This window comes from Pongo pygmaeus, chromosome Y (assembly GCF_028885625.2).
Source record: "Pongo pygmaeus isolate AG05252 chromosome Y, NHGRI_mPonPyg2-v2.0_pri, whole genome shotgun sequence".
NCBI lineage: Eukaryota > Metazoa > Chordata > Mammalia > Primates > Hominidae > Pongo > Pongo pygmaeus.
In genome coordinates this window covers 33,906,751-33,927,000 of record NC_072397.2, presented here as the reverse complement: position 1 = coordinate 33,927,000, position 20,250 = coordinate 33,906,751, and the positions used below count along the sequence as shown (strand labels likewise).

Here is a 20,250-nt window from a genome sequence, read left to right as displayed (position 1 = left end):
ATGCTCTTCTAAAGCCAAATTAATACTACCGTTCTTAGGTAAAGCCACATTAGGACTACCTTTCTTACATTAAATAATCTACCAACAAGTAACTGAACACTTGTCATTACGTGGATAAGCCATTGCTTAAGTATACAAAACCTGAGAGAGAAAAAGGCACTGTTGCTGCCATGGGAGGTTAAAAAGAAAGTAACAAAACGTAACACATTAATATAAAGGATGATTTAAAATATTTATAGGCACATACGACACACAAAAAATCAAGAAAGAGGAAGTATATGTTTCACTAATTCGCTTTACCAGAGGAACAACATAACTCCTTTGCGCCCCAACAGGCCAGTGCAGTGGAATCTTTTTTAAAAAAAAAAAAAAGTAACCAAAATTATGTAAATACTCCTACACATTTTCAAAAACCCGTGAGTTACATAATATTGAAGTATTTATCATGATGGCTCCTTTGTTATAATGAAAGAAACAGAATAGAAAAAAAGAAGTACTTTAGGTTTCTAATCCCTGAAGTTCTTGTTGTTACTTCTACATGGAAAACCTCAATCTTCCCAATTTTCTGGAAATAGAATTGTAGCATCCTCAAAGATATTAATTCTTTGAATTTGTTACCACACATATGATTACGGGTCATAGATAAGAGTTGTATCGTTGAAAACAGACCCAGAGAACTACTACCATGAAGCAGCAAGCTAAAATAAAAATACAATTGGAATTCTGTGCTCTAAGAATTGGGTAAAGCTTTTATTTCACTTTATATCTCTGCAAGATTCATGAAAGTCAGCCTGGATGTTTCAGCTCTTTGACAGCAAAGATAACAAAATACATGCTGAAACAAAGACGGAAACACAAATCTCAGAAATTGTTCTACACAAAAGTTATTGCTGAGTACACTCCTGTCAAAATCTGATTTCATCACTTCTAAGTAACACAGAGGTCCTCATTACACGAATTCTAAGTGATTTCTTAAATTTTAGGTACATTTCCCTACTTTAAAATGACAAACTATTCAAGCAATTTGTATAAACAACTTGGAAGGCCTCAATAGTAGCTGAAAGTAAACCATTTTACTCCCTCTTCAATTACCTGATAATTATATACAGGCAACTGATATCCAGTGGTGATCTGAACTGGTGAATTTGGATAAGCAGGAAATGCCTGAAAATAAAGGTTACAGAAAAAAATGAATACGGTAAACCGTTTTTTAAAATTAGAAAGAAATACAATTCCCAATATAACAAAAATATGAAAAACTTTGAAACAGTAATTGTTTTTCTACGTACAGCAATGCAGATTTCTAAATGACTGACTTTATGAAGAAATAAAAATTCTCTTGTCAAGTGCTACCCTTTGGGTGGGGAGGGGGAAGAGACAAATGACAAAAGAAGTGATTATTTCACCAGCCAAAGTTTACCTTATATATATCGGGTACTTAAGCTCACCCAGAAGTTATTTCTTACACTGGTGATAAGGCTCCATTAAGACAGATTGCAGTGTAAGTTACATTAACACATTTGCTATCTCCCTGTAAAAATATTTCTAGACTGTTTTGTATTAGACAATATTATAGGGTAACATGTAGTTCTATAGATGTTATGGCTTTTTCTGCACTTCATTCCGAAAAACTAAGTGCAGTCTATAATCCAATAGTGGAGAAGAGAAAGTATGTCTTGTATGTTTCAATAAATTCTTATTGTTTGAAAACATACAGGCAGCAGCATACATGAATACACCCAGATTCAGTAATGGCTCACAGTCAATGACACAAACAAGTAGGGCTTTTTTTCTAGCCACTGTTCAGAGAAGGAAAAAGAAGAGGTATACCATACATGTTTCAAGCACGTGGAAAATGTCAACAAATTAGAGACACTGCACAACTGGTTCACTATTATTTTGTTACTTTATTTTCCATCAAAGAATATGTCTTTTAAACTGACACATAAATAAAATAGACTAAGAAGAATACAAACGTTATTTATCAACAGTAAGTGATAGAGTATGTCAAATCCTACTTTAAATATCAATGTAAGCAGGATCAGAGAAATCAGATGCCAGAAGCTCACGCGATTTATATATATATATCAAACCACATCGGAAATCTACCCATTCCAGAACCAGAATATATCCAGAAGTCAGCAATTTACATGAGGAGGCATCTGGAAATCATTTCAAATAAAGAGTAGCTAGATGAACTGCTAAACTTACAGAAGAATAAAGTGGGCAGACACGTAAGGAGAGCTGCTTTCATGCACTTTAGGAACTGGTTATAAGGGGGGAAAGCAGCTCAGGTGGTTTAGAGGCAATACTCTTGTTTATTCCTATTCTTATTTAAGAGTAATTAACAGCAAAACATTTCTGTTTCTCTTCTCCAAATGTTCTATTGCTGGTAAAGCCAGAGGCAGATTCTACGCAGATACATACTACTTCTAAAGCCACGTGCATACTCCCTTTCTTTGATTATATAGTCTATCACTATGTGGACCTGCCATTGCTTAAGCACATAAAAACCTGAGAGCAAAAAAGGCACTGTTGCTCCCATTGGAGTTTATAATCGGGTTAACAAGAAAGTAAAAAAACAAATAAATAAAACATTAATATAAAGAATCATTTAAACATATTTATAGGCACATATGACATGGAAAAAAATCAAGAATGAACAGGAAGTGTACGTTTGGCTAATTCACTTAACGTCAAGTACAACATAATCCCTTTGCTCTCCAACAGGCCACTATGGTGGCATCTTTAAAAAAAAAAAAAAAAAAAAAAAAAACCGGACACCAAAACTATTAAAATATTCCTACACATTTTCAAAAACACATGAGAAACACAATATTGAAGTACTTATCCTGCTGTCTCCTTTTTCACTATAATAAAAGTAACAGAATGGAAAACTTAAGTACTTTATGTTTTTAGTCCATGACATTCTTGTTACTTTTATATATGAAACTTCACCTTTCTCCAAATTTTCTGGAGTTGGCAATGTGGAAACCTCAAAGATAGTAGCTCTTTCAGTTTATCACCATAGATATAATTATGGGTCACAGACATAGTCCTATCTATGAAAAGAGATCCAGAGAATTACTACCGTGAAACAGCCAGCTAAAATGAAAATATAATTGGAATTCTGTGCTCTAAAAAGTGGATCATAATTTTACTTCACTCTATCTCCCTAACAAAATTCAGCAAAGTCAACTTTGGATGTTTCATTCAGTTATTTGACAGCAAAGATGAAAACTACAATCCAGAAATGAAGAAGGGGACACCAAATCTCAGAAATCTGTTCTACAGAAAAGTTACTGCCAAGTATATTCCTGTCAAAATATTACTTCATTACTTCTTAATAAGACAGAGGTCTTCATTCTACACTAATTCTAAGTGTTGCCTTAAATTTTAGGTACACTTCACTAGTTTAAAATGACAAACTATTCAGGAAATTTGTATAAACAAGTTAAAGGCCTCTATAATATCGGAAAGCAAATCATTTTACTTCCTCTTACATTACCTGATAATTATATACAGGCGACTGATATCTAGTGATGACCTGAACTGGTGCATTTGGATAAGTACGATATGCCTGAAAATAAATTATACAGAAAGAATGAATTAATAAGGTAAAACTTTTTTTTAATTAGAGAGAAATATTCCCAGTAGAACAAAAATATGAAAAACATTGAAATACTAATTATTTTTCTATATACAACAATGCAGAATTGTAAATGACTGACTGATTTATGAAGAACGTATTATTCTCGGTCAAGTCCTACGGTTGGGCGTGGAGGGGGAACAGACAAATGACAAAATAATTGGCTATTTCACCAGGCAAAGTTAACCTTACTTATATTGTGTACTTATGCCCACCCAGAAGTTATTTCTTTCACTGGTGATAAGGCTGCATGAAGACAGAGTTCAATGTAAGTTAAATTAATACATTTGCCATTTCCCTGTAAAAATGCTTCCGGACTGATTTGTGTTTGACAATACTATAAGGTAATATGTAGTTCTACAGAATTTACGGTGTGTTCCGTACTTTACGTTGAAAAACTAAGTGCAGTATATAATCCAATACTGGAAAAGAGACAGTATAAAGTCTCATATGTTTCAATACATACTAATTGTTTGAAGACATATAGGTACGCAGCAGGCATGAATACACCCAGATTCGGTAATGGCTCACAGTAAATGTTAGAAGTAGGGCTTTTATTCTAGCCATTGATGAGGTATACCGTACATGTTTCAAGCACAGGGAAAACGACAACAAATGAGAAACACTGAATAACTATTTCACTACTATTCTGTTACTTTATTTTCCATCAAAGAAAATGTCTTTTCAACTAAGATATAAATAAAATGAACTAAGAAGGAAATAAACGTTATTTATCACCAATAAGTGACAGAATATGTCAAATCTACTTTAAATAGCAAAGTAACAAGGATCAGAGACACTACACGCTAGAAACTGATGGGATTTACAGATATCTAAAACTATCAGAACTCTACCCATTCCAGAATCAGAATATATCCAGAAGTCAGCAATTTATATGCAGAGGCATCTGGAAATCATTTCAAATAAAGAATAGCTGGATTAATTGCTAAACTTAGAGAAGAATAAAGTAGGCAGACACATGAGAAGAACTGCTTTCAAATATTTTAGTTACATGGGGGAAAGCAGCTCAGGTGTTATAGAGGTAATGCTCTTTTTAATCCTATTCTTCTTTAAGAGTAATTAACAGAAAAACATTTCTGTTTCTCTTTATCAAATTTTTTATGCTTGGTAAATCCAGACGCAGATTCTAATCAGATACATGCTCTTCTAAAGCCAAATTAATACTACCGTTCTTAGGTAAAGCCACATTAGGACTACCTTTCTTACATTAAATAATCTACCAACAAGTAACTGAACACTTGTCATTACGTGGATAAGCCATTGCTTAAGCATACAAAACCTGAGAGAGAAAAAGGCACTGTTGCTGCCATGGGAGGTTAAAAAGAAAGTAACAAAACGTAACACATTAATATAAAGGATGATTTAAAATATTTATAGGCACATACGACACACAAAAAATCAAGAAAGAAGAGGAAGTATATGTTTCACTAATTCGCTTTACCAGAGGAACAACATAACTCCTTTGCGCCCCAACAGGCCAGTGCAGTGGAATCTTTTTTTAAAAAAAAAAAAAAAGTAACCAAAATTATGTAAATACTCCTACACATTTTCAAAAACCCGTGAGTTACATAATATTGAAGTATTTATCATGATGGCTCCTTTGTTATAATGAAAGAAACAGAATAGAAAAAAAGAAGTACTTTAGGTTTCTAATCCCTGAAGTTCTTGTTGTTACTTCTACATGGAAAACCTCAATCTTCCCAATTTTCTGGAAATAGAATTGTAGCATCCTCAAAGATATTAATTCTTTGAATTTGTTACCACACATATGATTACGGGTCATAGATAAGAGTTGTATCGTTGAAAACAGACCCAGAGAACTACTACCATGAAGCAGCAAGCTAAAATAAAAATACAATTGGAATTCTGTGCTCTAAGAATTGGGTAAAGCTTTTATTTCACTTTATATCTCTGCAAGATTCATGAAAGTCAGCCTGGATGTTTCAGCTCTTTGACAGCAAAGATAACAAAATACATGCTGAAACAAAGACGGAAACACAAATCTCAGAAATTGTTCTACACAAAAGTTATTGCTGAGTACACTCCTGTCAAAATCTGATTTCATCACTTCTAAGTAACACAGAGGTCCTCATTACACGAATTCTAAGTGATTTCTTAAATTTTAGGTACATTTCACTACTTTAAAATGACAAACTATTCAAGCAATTTGTATAAACAAGTTGAAGGCCTCAATAGTAGCTGAAGGTAAAACATTTTACTCCCTCTTCAATTACCTGATAATTATATACAGGCAACTGATATCCAGGGATGACGGAATTTATAGATATAAATTGATCTGGTGAATCTGGATAAGTAGAATAAGCCTGAAAATAAAGTTGACAGAAAGAATGGATTAATACGGTAAAACATTTTTTTTAAATAGAAAGAAATATCATACCCAATATAACAAAAATATGAAAAACTTTGAAACAGTAATTGTTTTTCTACGTACAGCAATCCAGATTTCTAAATGACTGACTTTATGAAGAAATAAAAATTGTCTGTCAAGTGCTACCCTTTGGGTGGGGAGGGGGAAGAGACAAATGACAAAAGAAGTGACTATTTCACCAGCCAAAGTTTACCTCATATATACCGGGTACTTATGCCCACCCAGAAGTTATTTCTTACACTGGTGATAAGGCTCCATTAGGATAGATTTCAACGTAAATTAAATTCATACATTTGCTATTTCTTTGGCAAAATACTTCTAGATTGTTTGGTATTTGACAACATTATAGGGTAACACTGTAGTTCTTCGACAGATGTTACGGCTTTCTCTATACTTCATTTCCACAAATTAAGGGCAGTATATAGCCATAACTGGAAAAGAGACAGTATAACGTCTTCTACGTTTCAATAAATTCTTACTGATTAAAAACATACAGGTAGCAGCATTCATGAATATACCCAGATTCAGTAATGGCTCACCGTAAATGCTAGAAACACGTAGGGCTTTTCTTCTAGTCATTGCTCAGAGAAGGAAAAAAGAAGAAGAGGTGTACCCTACACGTTTCAAGTACATGGAAAATGTCAACATATGAGAGACACTGAAGAACTATTTCACTACTATTTTGTTACTTTATTTTCCATCAAAGAAAAGGTGTTTTAAACACACACTGAAATAAGAGGAACGAAGAACAAAATAAATGTTATTTATCACCAGTAAGTGACAAACGATGTCAAATCTCTCTTTAAACATCAAAGCAACCAGCATCAGAGAAATGACATGCCAGAAACTCACGGGATTTACATAGAGTAAAAGAGATCAGAAATCTACCCATCCCAGAACCAGAATATATCCAGAAGTCAGCAATTTATATGACGAGGCATCTGGAAAGCACTGCAAGTAAAGAATAGCTAGGTTAACCGCTAACCTTGGAGAACAATAAACTAGGCAGACACATAAGGAGAGCTGCTTCCAAATACTTTAGCAACTAGTTACATAGGGTGAAAAAGGAAGAGACAGGAAGAGATTTGTTCATGTGTCTAAAGAGGTCATTTCTGAGAGAAAGCCTTGCAAAGTACATAGAAGATTTTTAGCTCAAATAACCAACACTAAGAGTAAGAAATTTCTAACAAAAGTAACAAATTTCCCATTACTCACACTGTTTAAACAGGGATTCCATTGCCACTTACTACGGAAAGTGTAGATACAATTCCACAGACGCAAGGATGACTACAATAAACAAGAGAACAGGACCATAAGCACTTCTTACCTGAACGTACTGAGTTATAGGATTCAGCGTGATTAGGGGCTGCAGGCAAGTTTCAGTGTTTGCATTCCTCCAGATGTTCTGAAACTGTGGTGGAGGAGGAGGATTTAATACCAAAGGACGTGGCTGCACAAGACGAGCGCCTTTTTGAAAAGCAAGAAGAAAAAAGCCTACTTTTAGTTATTTGAAAAGCTACCCGGGTCAAAAAAGAACAATTTCTTTTCCTACTCACAGAACTTTTGTTTCCTGATTGCAGGGCCCAGCTTCAGCTTTTTACCCTGGAGATGTATCTGTGACTGAAAAGAGAACAGTAACAAAACTAGAATCCATTTTCAAGTCTTAGCTTCCAAGACTTGGGTAAACACCTAAAGCTTTCTAAGGTTCCTATCATCATAGACGATCAGTGACAACTACGCACCAAATTAAATGTTGTCATCATGAAGCCACCTTATTTACCCTTGCCACTCTAATCAGTGTCAAGAGGCATCAAGTGAAAGTTGATCAAAAACTTTTCATCACCCTGTCTCCAACCTTTCCTGTCTGTAGTTCATGAACCTAGGTGTCCACTCAAAAATAAACATGATCTATCAAGTTATGGGAGGTTACTCTGAGTTTGGATTTTGAACAGGAAGTCTAACTTTCTCCAAATTTTACACAAGTCTGAGTATATCACTAACACTAAACGTCGTATCAGTAAGATAAATAAGGGACTTTTCCATTGAATTACTTACCTCTACTATCTTCTGGACATCCACGTCATCAACAAATGAAACAAATCCATAGCTATGAAGGCAGACAAATGAAGCATAAAATCACCATCATACAGTACATGGTTCAGAACTTCTACTATTCTATATACAGAAGTGATCATGACCAAAGATGAATAATATACCATGATAAGTATTTGCTAACATGCACATGACAGATCCTCTACAAATACTACTTTTTCTTAAGTAGAACTATGTCAAAATGTGCTAGGATTAGGGTACTGTGAAAACTTCATTGATTAACAAAGAATTCACATCTGTGAACCTGAATTTAACTTACTATCTAAGACAAGGTGGTTAAAATTAAAGATGCTGTGCAGTGTATGAAGAAAACAACAATTTGAGAAAACTGATTAACTCACCTGTATGAAATAAAAATTGCAGACATTTCAAAACAAACATTAGAAAAATGATTAAATAAAAGAACTGGTAATAACCTTTTATCCCCTACGTGAAAGAAATTAACACCGCAAACAGTTTCATTTATACAAGGGTCAGAATATCAGTTTTGAAGTCTTGTCTCATACCTATAGAACAGGGGACTAGAGTTCAGATATTTTTGATAAAATTACTCACCCTTTGGACACACCACTTCGATTTGTGATTATCTTCACTTCTTTCACTGAACCGTATCTACCTAAGCAGCTTCTGATCTCAGTTTCATCCGTCTATGGAACAGAATGGAACGTCAGAGTAAAAATTCAGCATTCAAAAATTTCAACTTTACTACAATTTTACTACCATGAGGGGGAAATTTCTTCCCCATTTACCCCCAAAATGACCAGTAGCTCTTTGTCAAAGATATTTTTAGTACCTATGGGTCAAACCTGAAAGCAATTCTAAACCTCCATGAAGTACAAAAACACATTAAGTTTGTAACAGGGCCCAAATCCCACTGTTCATGATGTACTTTAAGGTAACAATGAGGTATGAATACAATACCCTATCATCAATTCCACCAACGAAAACAGTGTTTGGCATGATTTTGCCTTCTGGTAAAACCCAGCCTTGGCTAGCCGCAGCTGACGAAGACTGGGTGCTGGCCTCTCTGCAGGTGGTTGAGTTGGGAGTCTCAGGATTTGCAGCAGACTGTAATTTGGAAAGTAGACATCATAATTACGTATGCAGGCAAAACCCATACACAATGTGAAATATCATTTTTGTATTTTAAGTATAATATATTTTACATAAGTTATTTTCATTGTAAATTAGTCACCAGTGCAGCTCAGTGCAGGCTCAGGATTTAAACTAATCAGAGGACATCAGCATGGAATTTTAACCAAAGGATATACTACTTTCTTAAACCTAGTGTCGCTCATCACCGTGTCTTGTATAATGCTGTGGAAGAATACTCATTCAGTATTTGTGAAAATACTCTGTGAAGTAGTTAAAAAAGACACCCAAAACTAGAAAGTTTAGATTTGTAAAAATTAAAGTTTTAAAATCATCCTGTTCTACATTCGTGAGCAACTTTTCACTTTACTGAGTAGACTAAAGATAAACCTTAAAAAAAAAAAAAAGAAGCCGCACCAAAAACAAAATAAACCTCAATGTTTTAAACCAATTTCTTATAATCTTCTTCCCTAACGCTAGGGTGTTCAAAGCATCTTCTGAAATAACATTTTTCTTCCTGAGTAACGCGAAATCAGTCCAAGTGATAATTCTAATTTTCACAGTGGCCTGATAGATATAAATGAGTGAATTCATTTTGTACGTATAAAGTGGTAAAAGTGGAAAAGTGGTATGCCAATGTAAGTTAGTGTCCTGTTATTTGAATTTATTTTCAGCAGATTTGTTTTCGAGTTTCTTTTTTGGCTCCACTATTTAGCTGACTTATTTTGAAAAAAGTTTAATTAAGAACTAATCGAAACATCAGGAAACTATGACACATCATTAATTTAAAAATCACTGGTGAAGTGCTGTTGACTCTGAAAGCACAAAAAGCTGCCTAAGAGAAAGCTATTACACATACAGCTGTCTGAAAGAAAACAAAAGACGAAAGAAACTGTGTATCTTTTTGAACAACACAATAATGTTATAGTAGTAAGAAAGGAGTTCCTACTTTGTTAATTAGATGCTAGAAGTTACTGATTCTACACAGCTTTACTATACATGAAATCTAAATTGTGAAATCAACTGAAGCCGAGGTTACTGCACTTCTCTTTTCTTTCCTGCCTGTACTTGCTATTTTGGGTTTGTAACTAATGCCTAATGCTTTCCTTTAACAGCTTTATTTCATGACAGTGTTGTGGAAGAAAAATTTAAAACACTATTTTTAAGTTTTTCCTTTCTAAAAATGTCTTCCATTATTGTTTTTTCCAAATGACATTAAGCTGCATTATCTTGAACTATTAGGAACCTGATTAGATTTCCCTTCCCTATACACAATTCACCAATTCCTTCTCAGTTCATTCAGAAATCCCAAACAGAATAAAACAAAAGAAATTCTGAAATTCTTGTAGTTCTTCTCTTTTTCAATTCCCCCTTGATTTGTGGATGAACTTTGGCTATGTTTTTCTTTGATAAACAAGCTACATTACAGTATTGTCTCTGCACCATAGTGTTTGGATGTATTTTAATTTAGAAATCTAACATCTGGCAGAAACCTGTATCAGATTATGAGAGGTTATGGAAATGCACTGATTCTCAACTGGGCAAGATTTTTGAGCCCCAGGGGCATTTAGCGACGTTTAGAGATTGGCTGTCACAGCTAAGATGTATTCCTGCAATCTGATGGGCTGAAGCCCAGCCATGCTACTGCACATCCTACAATGCAAAGACAGCCTCCTACAATAAAGAATTATTTGGTGCCAAATTTGCAAAGGGTCTGGTTAAGAAACCTTGTGACAGTGCCACAAGAATTGAAGAGGAAAATTCTTGTTTGGGAAGAACCTGATTTCCATTGCTCACGAAAGTGAATCTTTTCATGACCTCAGTTTCAGTTTCCTTGCTTCAAAACAAATGGCTGGAAAAGATCTCTGGTGCCTCTTCTGATTCTCATACTCATTTGGATACCCGAAACAACCGTAGTTTGGTAAAGAAGAAAAAAAAGGCATTTGGTTTTATAAGAAGTTTGACTTTAGCTTGGATCTTATAAACTGGCTGCCTGCTCAACTGGAATCGTACATATAAAATTCACCGAATCTCTTTAATAGAGTCATCATATTTTAAATTAAGGAAGTAATGATCATGTCCTAGTCCTCGGCCAGCAGGTGGCGATCAAAGCAAACAAAGTAAGCAACGTACTTCATTTTTTGCAATGTACTTCATTTTTGCCATGGCTCGATTAGCAGGGATTGTTCAATTCCCACGTGTGTGTATTTATACATAATTATATAATGTATATATAAAAATCCACAATCAACAGACAACCTTTGGTTACTTCTAAACTATGGCCAAAAATATAAATCAATGCTTAGGATAAGAAAAGTTTAAGTTTAAAGAAAGTACCAACGTAACCGTCAATGGCATCCTGAAAACAAACTGCATTAAAGAAGTAATTTTCTTAATCATATCTTCAAGTGAGTTGTTGAATTTTGAAATAAGAAATGTTGGAATAGTAAACAGGAGTGAGCTTCAAGACCATCATATACACAACTCTCATTGCCACATAGAGCAAATACATTCCTTGTTACATGTGGACAACCAAGTGACGACGACAGCTAAAAGCTGCAAAAAAATTATCGTTATTTAAACTCCTGGGAGGTCAGCTCCTTTGCCAGTATTATCTAATTCAATTACTGTGTCAACATGTAAGCAAATTGGTATTTATATAAACTGACCAGGAAAAAGCCTATCATTTGTAGTCAGCAAAGTTACATTGGCAGCAAAAGAGGAGGAGCAAATAAAGAGAGTGATAAAATTTAGAAAATACGACGTGAAAATCAGAATGAAAACTTTAGTAAATCAAAGCGCAGATTCTCGGGGAGTGGTGCGTGGGGAGGATGAAATTCAAGCAATAAACAATCCTGGCAAAACAAAGCAAGAAAACACAAGAAAACAAAAGTATATATGAGACCTGAAAAATGGGTTGTGGCCACAGATAATAAAAGAATGCTATGCCGAAACTCTGTTTTCAAAGAGGAAGAAAGTATTTCTCAACGCATTTTACAAAGCTAAAAGCATATAAGCAACAAAGCCTCACCCAGATGATCCATCCCTGCCCTCAACACAAATGGGAAATTCCAGCAGTATATAAAGAGTCTAAGTTTATATTGGGAATGCAAGAATACTCAATTTGCAGGACACATTACTTTAATTCATCACTGAAAATCATTTGACAAAATACAGCACTCATTTTTAAATTTTTTTAAAACCCAAGTAAAATAGAGATAGAGGAATCTTCTTTTCGATCAATCTCATTCTACCCTATCATCAAGCTTACAAGTGAACTAGTTGAGTCAACTGAACTGAAAATAGGAATAAGGTAAGGGCACCAGGGCACCTCCTTATTACTCCTATATATTTTTTCCACTATGTATGACAAAAGTGAATACCAATACAAAGTCTTCTATGAATCAGTAAGAAAAATAAAATTAAAAACCTAATTTAAAAAGCTAAAGATCAATGATCAACTTCAATGATGATTTTAAAAAGTGGGCATCAACACAATGTAATATTTTCCAGCTATTAGGCTGACAATTTAAAAAATACTAGTAACTTTCACTGGAATGGGTGTGGAAAAGAGAGCGCTCTACACACCGTCAATGAGAAAATACCAATACGTGATTTACCAAGAGTACTGTGGAAAAGGTGCATCATGATTTGATAAGCGGGGATACTCACCAGTATACTAAAAAGGAGAAGTAGTTATAAAATTGTTATAAAAGGGGCAAAGTGCTTTCACCTAGCTATTTCACTGATAGCAATTCATCTCAAGAAATTAATAGCAGAAGCGTGCCAAGATATTTACACAAAGATATTCATGGCATCGCTTTTTTTCAGACTGAGTCTCTCTTTGCTGCCTAGGCTGGAGTGCAGTGGCACAATCTCAGCTCACAGCAACCTGCGTCCCAGGATCAAGTGATTCTGCTGCCTCAGCCTCCCGAGTAGTTGGGATTACAAGTGTGCGCCACCACGCCTGGCTAATTTTTTTGTGTTTTTAGTAGAGACAGGAAACAAAAATCATTCAAATATTCCTTCACATTTTCAAAAATACATGAGATAACACAATATTGAAGTACATACGCTGGCTCCTTTAATTTGTTATTATAATAAAAGAAACGGAACAGAAAAAATAATTACTTTAGGTTTCTAATCTCTGACGTTCTTGTTGTTAACTCTATTATGTAAAACCTCAACTTTTTCCCAATTTTCTGGGGTTGGTATTGTGGAAATCTCAAGGATATTAGTTCTTGGAATTTATTACCACAGATATGATTATGGGTCACATACACAGTCATATCTATGAAAAGAGACGCAGAGGACTATTATTGTGAAGCAGCCAGCTAAAATACAAATATAATTCAAATTCTGTGCTCTAAAAGGTGGGTAGTAATTTTATTTCACTCTGTCTTTCTAAAAAATTGATAAAAGTCAGTCTGGATGTTTCAGCTATTTGACGGCAAAGATGAAAAAAAACCATGCTACAATATAGAAGGGGACACCAAGTCTCAAAAAACTGTTCTACAGTGAAGTTTTTGCTAAGTACATTCCTGTCAAAATATTATGCAATTACTTCTAAATAATACGGAGGCCTTCATTCTAGACTAATTCTAAGTGTTGTCTTAAATTTTAGGTACATTTCACTACTTTAAAATGGCAAACTATTCAAGCAATTTGTATAACAAAGGGCTCAATAATATCTGAAAGTAAATCATTTTAGTCCCTCTTAAATTACCTGACAATTATATACAAGCAAATGACATCCAGTGATGACGTGAACTGCTGAATTTGGATAAGTAGGATATGCCTATAAATAAAGTTTACAGCAAGAATGTATGAATACGGTAAAACATTTTGTTAATTAGAAATACTATTCCCAATATAAAAAACTATGAAAAAGTTTTAAAACATTACTTTTCTATATACAGCACCGCAGATTCTAAATGAGTGACTGATTTTATGAAGAAAGAAAGATTCTGTCAAGTGAGGCCCTTTGGCTGGGGAGGAGGAACAGACTAATGAAAAAAGAAGTGACTATTTCACCAGACAAGTTGACCTTATTTATACTGTGTACTTATGCCCACCCAGAAGTTATTTCTTATTCTGGTGATAAGGCTCTATTAAGACAGACTTCAATGTAAGTTAAATTAATGCATTTGCTTTCTTTCTTTCTTAAAATACTTCCAAAGGGTTTTGTATTTGACAAGACCACAGGGTAATATGAAGTTCTCCTATAAATGTTACGGCTTTTTCTGTACTTCATTTCAAAAAACTAAGGGCGGTATATAATCCGCAACTGGAAAAGAGACAGTATAATGTCTTCTACGATTCAATAAATACTTAGTGATTGAAAACATATACATAGCATCACACATGAATACACCCAGATTACGTAATGGCTCACAGTAAATGTGAGGAACAGGGCTTTTTTTCTAGCCATCGTTCACAGGACGAAAAAGAAGCAGAGGTATACCCTACCCGTTTCAAGTACATGGAAAATGTCAACAAACGAGAGACACTGAAGAACTATTTCACCACTATTTTCTTACTTTATTTTCCATCAAAGAAAATGTCTTTTAAACTAAGACATAAATAAAACAAACTAAAAAGAAAATAAACGTTAGTTATCACCAGTAAGTGACAGAGTATGTCAAATCCTACTTTAAATATCAAGGTAACCAGGATCAGAGAAATTACATGCCAGACACTCACGGGATTTATAAATATAGTAAAACACATCAGAAATCTCCCCATTCCAGAACCAGAATATACCCAGAAGTCAGCAATCTATATGAGGAGGCATCTGGAAAACACTGCAAGTAAAGAATAGCTGGATGAATTGCTAACCTTAGAGAAGAATAAACTAGGCAGACACACGAAGACAGCTGCTTTCAAATATTTTTGGAACTAGTTATTTGGCGGGAAAGCAGTTCGGGTGTTTTAGAGGTAGTATTCTTTTTTCTTCCTATTCTTATTTAAGAGTAATTAATAGCAAAACATTTCTGTTTCTCTTGAACACTTTTTTTTTTTTTTTTTTTTTTACGAAGGGAAAGGCCAGAGGCAGATTCCAGGCAGATACACGCTCATTCTAAGGCCACATTAATATTACCTTTCATGGACTGTATAGTCAATCTAAAAGTAACTGAATTCTTATCATTATGTGGACCAGCCATTGCTTAAGCATGCAAAAACCTGGGAGAGAAAAAGGCACTGTTGCTCCCATAAGAGTTTAAAATTGGGTTAAAAAGAAAGTAACAAAATGTGCCACATTAATACAAAGAACGATTTAAAAAAACTATAGGCACGTATGAAATAGAAAAAAATCAAGAAAGAACAGGGAGTGTACGTTTGGCACATTCACTTTACCTGAGGTACAGCATAACTCCTTTGCTCCCCAACAGGCCGCTGTGGTGGCATCTTGGGGGGAAAAAAAAAAAAAAAAGGAAACCAAAATTATTCAAATATTACTACACATTTTCAAAAACACGTGAGACAGACAACATCGAAGTACTTCTCATGCTGGCTCCTTGGTTAATAGAATAAAAGAAACAGAATAGAAAAAATAAGTACTTTAGGTTTCTAATCCCTCAACTTCTTGTTCTTCCTTCTACATAGAAAATCTCACCTTTTTCCCAATTTTCTGCAAATCGCATTGTGAAACTCTCAAAGATACTAATTCTTTGAATTTGGTACCACACATATGATTATCGGTCATAGATATAGTTGTATCATTGAAAAGAGACCCAGAGAACTACTATCATGAAGCAGCAAGCTAAAATAAGAACACAATTGGAATTCTGTGCTCTAAGAATTGGGTAAAGCTTTTACTTCACTCTGTATCTCTAAATTCATGAAAGACAGTCTGCATGTTTCAGCTCTTTGACGGCAAACATAACAAAATACATGCTAAAACAAAGATGGGAACACCAAATCTCAGAAATTGTTCTACAGAAAAGTTATTGCCAAGTACCCTCCTGTCAAAATATTATTTCATCACTTCTAAATACTACAGAGGCCTTCATTACGCTAATTCTAAGCGTTTTCTAAAATTTCAGGTACACTTCACTAGTTTAAAATGACAACCTATTCAGGCAATTTGTATAAACAAGCAGAAGGCCTCAATGGTAGCTGAAAGTAAATCATTTTACTCCCTGTTCAATTAACTGATTATTATATAAAGGCAACTGATATCGAGTGATGACCTGACCTGGTGAATTTGGGTAAGTAGAATAAGCCTGAAAATAAAGTTTACAGAAAGAATGGATTAATACGGTAAAACACTGTTATTTTAATTAGAAGGAAGTATCATTCCCAACGTGACAAAAATAGGAAGAACATTGAAATAGTAATTGTTTCTCTACCTACAGCAATGCAGATTTCTAAATGAATGACAGACATTATGAAGAAACAAATATTCCCTGTCAAGTGCTACCCTTTGGGTGGGGAAGGGGAAGAGACAAATGACAAAAGAAGTGCCTATTGCACCAGCCAAAGTTTACCTTATTTACACTGTCTACCTATGCCCACCCAGAAGTAATTTCTGACACTGGTGATAAGGCTCTATTAAGACAGATTTCAACGTAAGTTAAATTAATATATTTGCTATTTCTTTGGCAAAATACTTCCAGACTGTTTTGTATTTGACAATATTATAGGGTAATACTGTAGTTCTTCGACAGATGTTACGGCTTTCTCGGTACTTCATTTCCACAAATTAAGGGCAGTATATAAGCCACAAATGGAAAAGAGACAGTATAATGTCTTCGACGTTTCAATGAATACTTACTAATTAAAAACATACAGGTAGCAGCATTCATGAATACACCCATATTCAGTAATGGCTCACCGTAAATGCCAGAAACAAGCAGGGCTTTTATTCTAGCCATTGCTCAGAGAAGGAAAAAGAAGAGGAGGTGTACCCTACACATTTCAAGGACATGGAAAATGTCAACAAATGAGAGACACTGAAGAACTATTTCACTACTATTTTGTTACTTTATATTCCATCAAAGAAAAGGTCTTTTAAACACACACAGAAATGAAAGGAACGAAAAACAAAATAAACGTTATTTATCACCAGTAAGTGACAGAGGATGTCAAATCCTACTTTAAATATCAAAGCAACCAGCATCAGAGAAATGACATGCCAGAAACTCACGGGATTTATAGACAGAGTAAAAGAGATCAGAAATCTACCCATCTCAGAACCAGAATATATCCAGAAGTCAGCAATTTATATGAGGAGGCATCTGGAAAGCATTGCAAGTAAAGAAGAGCTACAGAAATCTACCCATCCAAGAACCAGAATATATCCAGAAGTCAGCAATTTATACGAGGAGGCATCTGGAAATCATTGCAAGCAAAGAATAGCTAGGTTAACTGCTAACCTTAGAGAACAATAAGCTAGGCAGACACATAAGGAGAGCGGCTTCCAAATGCTTTAGGAACTAGTTATATGGGGTGAAAAAGGAAGAGATAGGAAGAGATTTGTTCGTATGTCTACAGAGATCATTTCTCAGAGAAAGTCTCACAAAGTATATAGAAGATTTTTAGCTCAAATAACCAACACTAAGAGTAAGAAATTTCTAACAAAAGTAACAAATTTCCCATTACTCACACTGTTCAAACAGGGATTCCATTGCCACTTACTATGGAAAGTGTAGATACAATTCCACAGACGCAAGGATGACTACAATAAACAAGAGAACAGGAACATAAGCAGTTCTTACCTGAACGTACTGAGTTACAGGATTCAGCGTGATTAGGGGCTGCAGGCAAGTTTCAGTGTTTGGATTCCTCCAGACGTTCTGAAACTGTGGTGGAGGAGGAGGATTAAATACCAAAGGACATGGCTGCACATGACGAGCACCTTTTTGAAAAGCAAGAAGAAAAAAGCCTACTTTTAGTTATTTGAAAAGCTACCCGGGTCAAAAAAGAACAATTTCTTTTCCTACTCACAGAACTTTTGTTTCCTGATTGCAGGGCCCAGCTTCAGCTTTTTACCCTGGAGATGTATCTGTGACTGAAAAGAGAACAGTAACAAAACTAAAATCCATTTTCAAGTCTTAGCTTCCAAGACTTGGGTAAACACCTAAAGTCTTCTAAAGTGCCTATCATCATAGACGATCAGTGACAACTACGCACCAAATTAAAATTTGTCAACATGAAGCTACCTTACTTACCCTTGCCACTCTAATCAGTGTCAAGAGGCATCAAGTGAAAGTTGATCAAAAGCTTTTCATCACCCTGTCTCCAACCTTTCCTGTCTGTAGTTCGTGAACCTAGGTGTCCACTCAGAAATAAACAGGATCTATCAAGTTATGGGAGGTGACTCTGAGTTTGGATTTTGAACAGGAAGTCTAGCTTCCTCCAAATTTTACACAAGTCTGAGTATATCTCTAACACTGAACGTCGTAGCAGTAAGATAAGAAAGAGATTTTTCTATTACTTACCTCTACTATCTTCTGGACATCCACATCATCAACAAATGAAACAAATCCATAGCTATAAAGGCAGACAAATGAAGCATAAAATCACCATCATACAGTACATGGTTCAGAACTTCTACTATTCTATATACAGAAGTGATCATGACCAAAGATGAATAATATACCATGATAAGTATTTGCTAACATGCACATGACAGATCCTCTACAAATACTACTTTTTCTTAAGCAGAACTACGTCAAAATGTGCTAGGATTAGGGCAGTGTGAAAACTTCATTGATTAACAAAGAATTCACATCTGTGAACCTGAATTTAACTTACTATCTAAGACAAGGTGGTTAAAATTTAAGATGCGGTGCAGTGTATGAAGAAAACAATTATTTGAGAAAACTGATTAACTCATCTGTATGAAATAAAAATTGCAGACATTTCAAAGCAAACATTAGAAAAATGATTAAATAAAAGAACTGGTAATAACCTTTTATCCCCTACGTGAAAGAAATTAACACCGCAACAATTTCATTTATACAAGGGTCAGAATATCAGTTTTGAAGTCTTGTCTCATACCTATAGAACAGGGGACTAGAGTTCAGATATTTTTGATAAAATTACTCACCCTTTGGACACACCACTTCGATTCGTGATTATCTTCACTTCTTTCACTGAACCGTATCTACCAAAGCAGCTTCTGATCTCAGTTTCATCCGGCTATGGAACAGAATGGAACGTCAGAGTAAAAATTCAGCATTCAAAAATTTCAACTTTACTACAATTTTACTACCATGAGGGGGAAATTTTTTCCCCATTTATCCCCAAATGACCAGTAGCTCTTTGTCAAAGATATTTTTAGTACCTATGGGTCAAACCTAAAAGCAATTCTAAACCTCCATGAAGTACAAAAACACATTAAGTTTGTAACAGGGCCCAAATCCCATTGTTCATAATGTATTTTAAGGTAAAAATGAGGTATGAATACAATACCCTATCATCAATTCCACCAACAAAAACAGTGTTTGGCATGATTTTGCCTTCTGGTAAGACCCAGCCTTGGCTAGCCGCAGCTGATGAAGACTGGGTGCTGGCCTCTCTGCAGGTGGTTGAGTTGGGAGTCTCAGGATTTGCAGCAGACTGTAATTTGGAAAGTAGACATCATAATTACGTATGCAGGCAAAACCCATACACAATGTGAAATATCATTTTTGTATTTTAAGTATATTTTATATAAATTACTTTCATTGTAAATTAGTCACCAGTGCAGCTCAGTTCAGGCTCAGGATTTAAACTAATCAGAGGACATCAGCATGGAATTTTAACCAAAGGATATAGTACTTTCTTAAACCTACTGCCGCTCATCACCGAGTCTTGTATAATGCTGTGGAAGAATACTCATTTAGTATTTGTGAAAATACTCTGTGAAGTAGTTAAAAAAGACACCCAAAACTAGAAAGTTTAGACTGGTAAAAATTAAAGTTATTAAAATCATCCTGAGTTGAAAATTTAGGGGAGGAGCCAAGATGGCCGAATAGGAACAGCTCCGGTCTACAGCTCC

At 34.9% G+C, this 20,250-nt stretch overlaps 1 protein-coding gene across 1 annotated transcript in view; it reads right to left on the bottom strand.

The window, feature by feature from the left end:
- Positions 1-20,250, bottom strand: part of LOC129025914 (deleted in azoospermia protein 1-like) — a 65,585-nt gene that overhangs the window by 21,492 nt on the left and 23,843 nt on the right. Inside the window, exons 7-19 of the mRNA XM_054473468.1 lie at positions 19,683-19,829; positions 19,318-19,409; positions 18,707-18,758; positions 18,213-18,276; positions 17,984-18,123; positions 9,093-9,239; positions 8,727-8,818; positions 8,115-8,166; positions 7,616-7,679; positions 7,387-7,526; positions 5,905-5,994; positions 3,509-3,580; positions 1,093-1,164 (exon numbers count right to left, since the gene is read on the bottom strand). Coding sequence (XP_054329443.1) covers positions 1,093-1,164; positions 3,509-3,580; positions 5,905-5,994; positions 7,387-7,526; positions 7,616-7,679; positions 8,115-8,166; positions 8,727-8,818; positions 9,093-9,239; positions 17,984-18,123; positions 18,213-18,276; positions 18,707-18,758; positions 19,318-19,409; positions 19,683-19,829 — 1,224 coding nt within the window. The remainder of the gene's footprint in view (positions 1-1,092; positions 1,165-3,508; positions 3,581-5,904; positions 5,995-7,386; positions 7,527-7,615; positions 7,680-8,114; positions 8,167-8,726; positions 8,819-9,092; positions 9,240-17,983; positions 18,124-18,212; positions 18,277-18,706; positions 18,759-19,317; positions 19,410-19,682; positions 19,830-20,250) is intronic.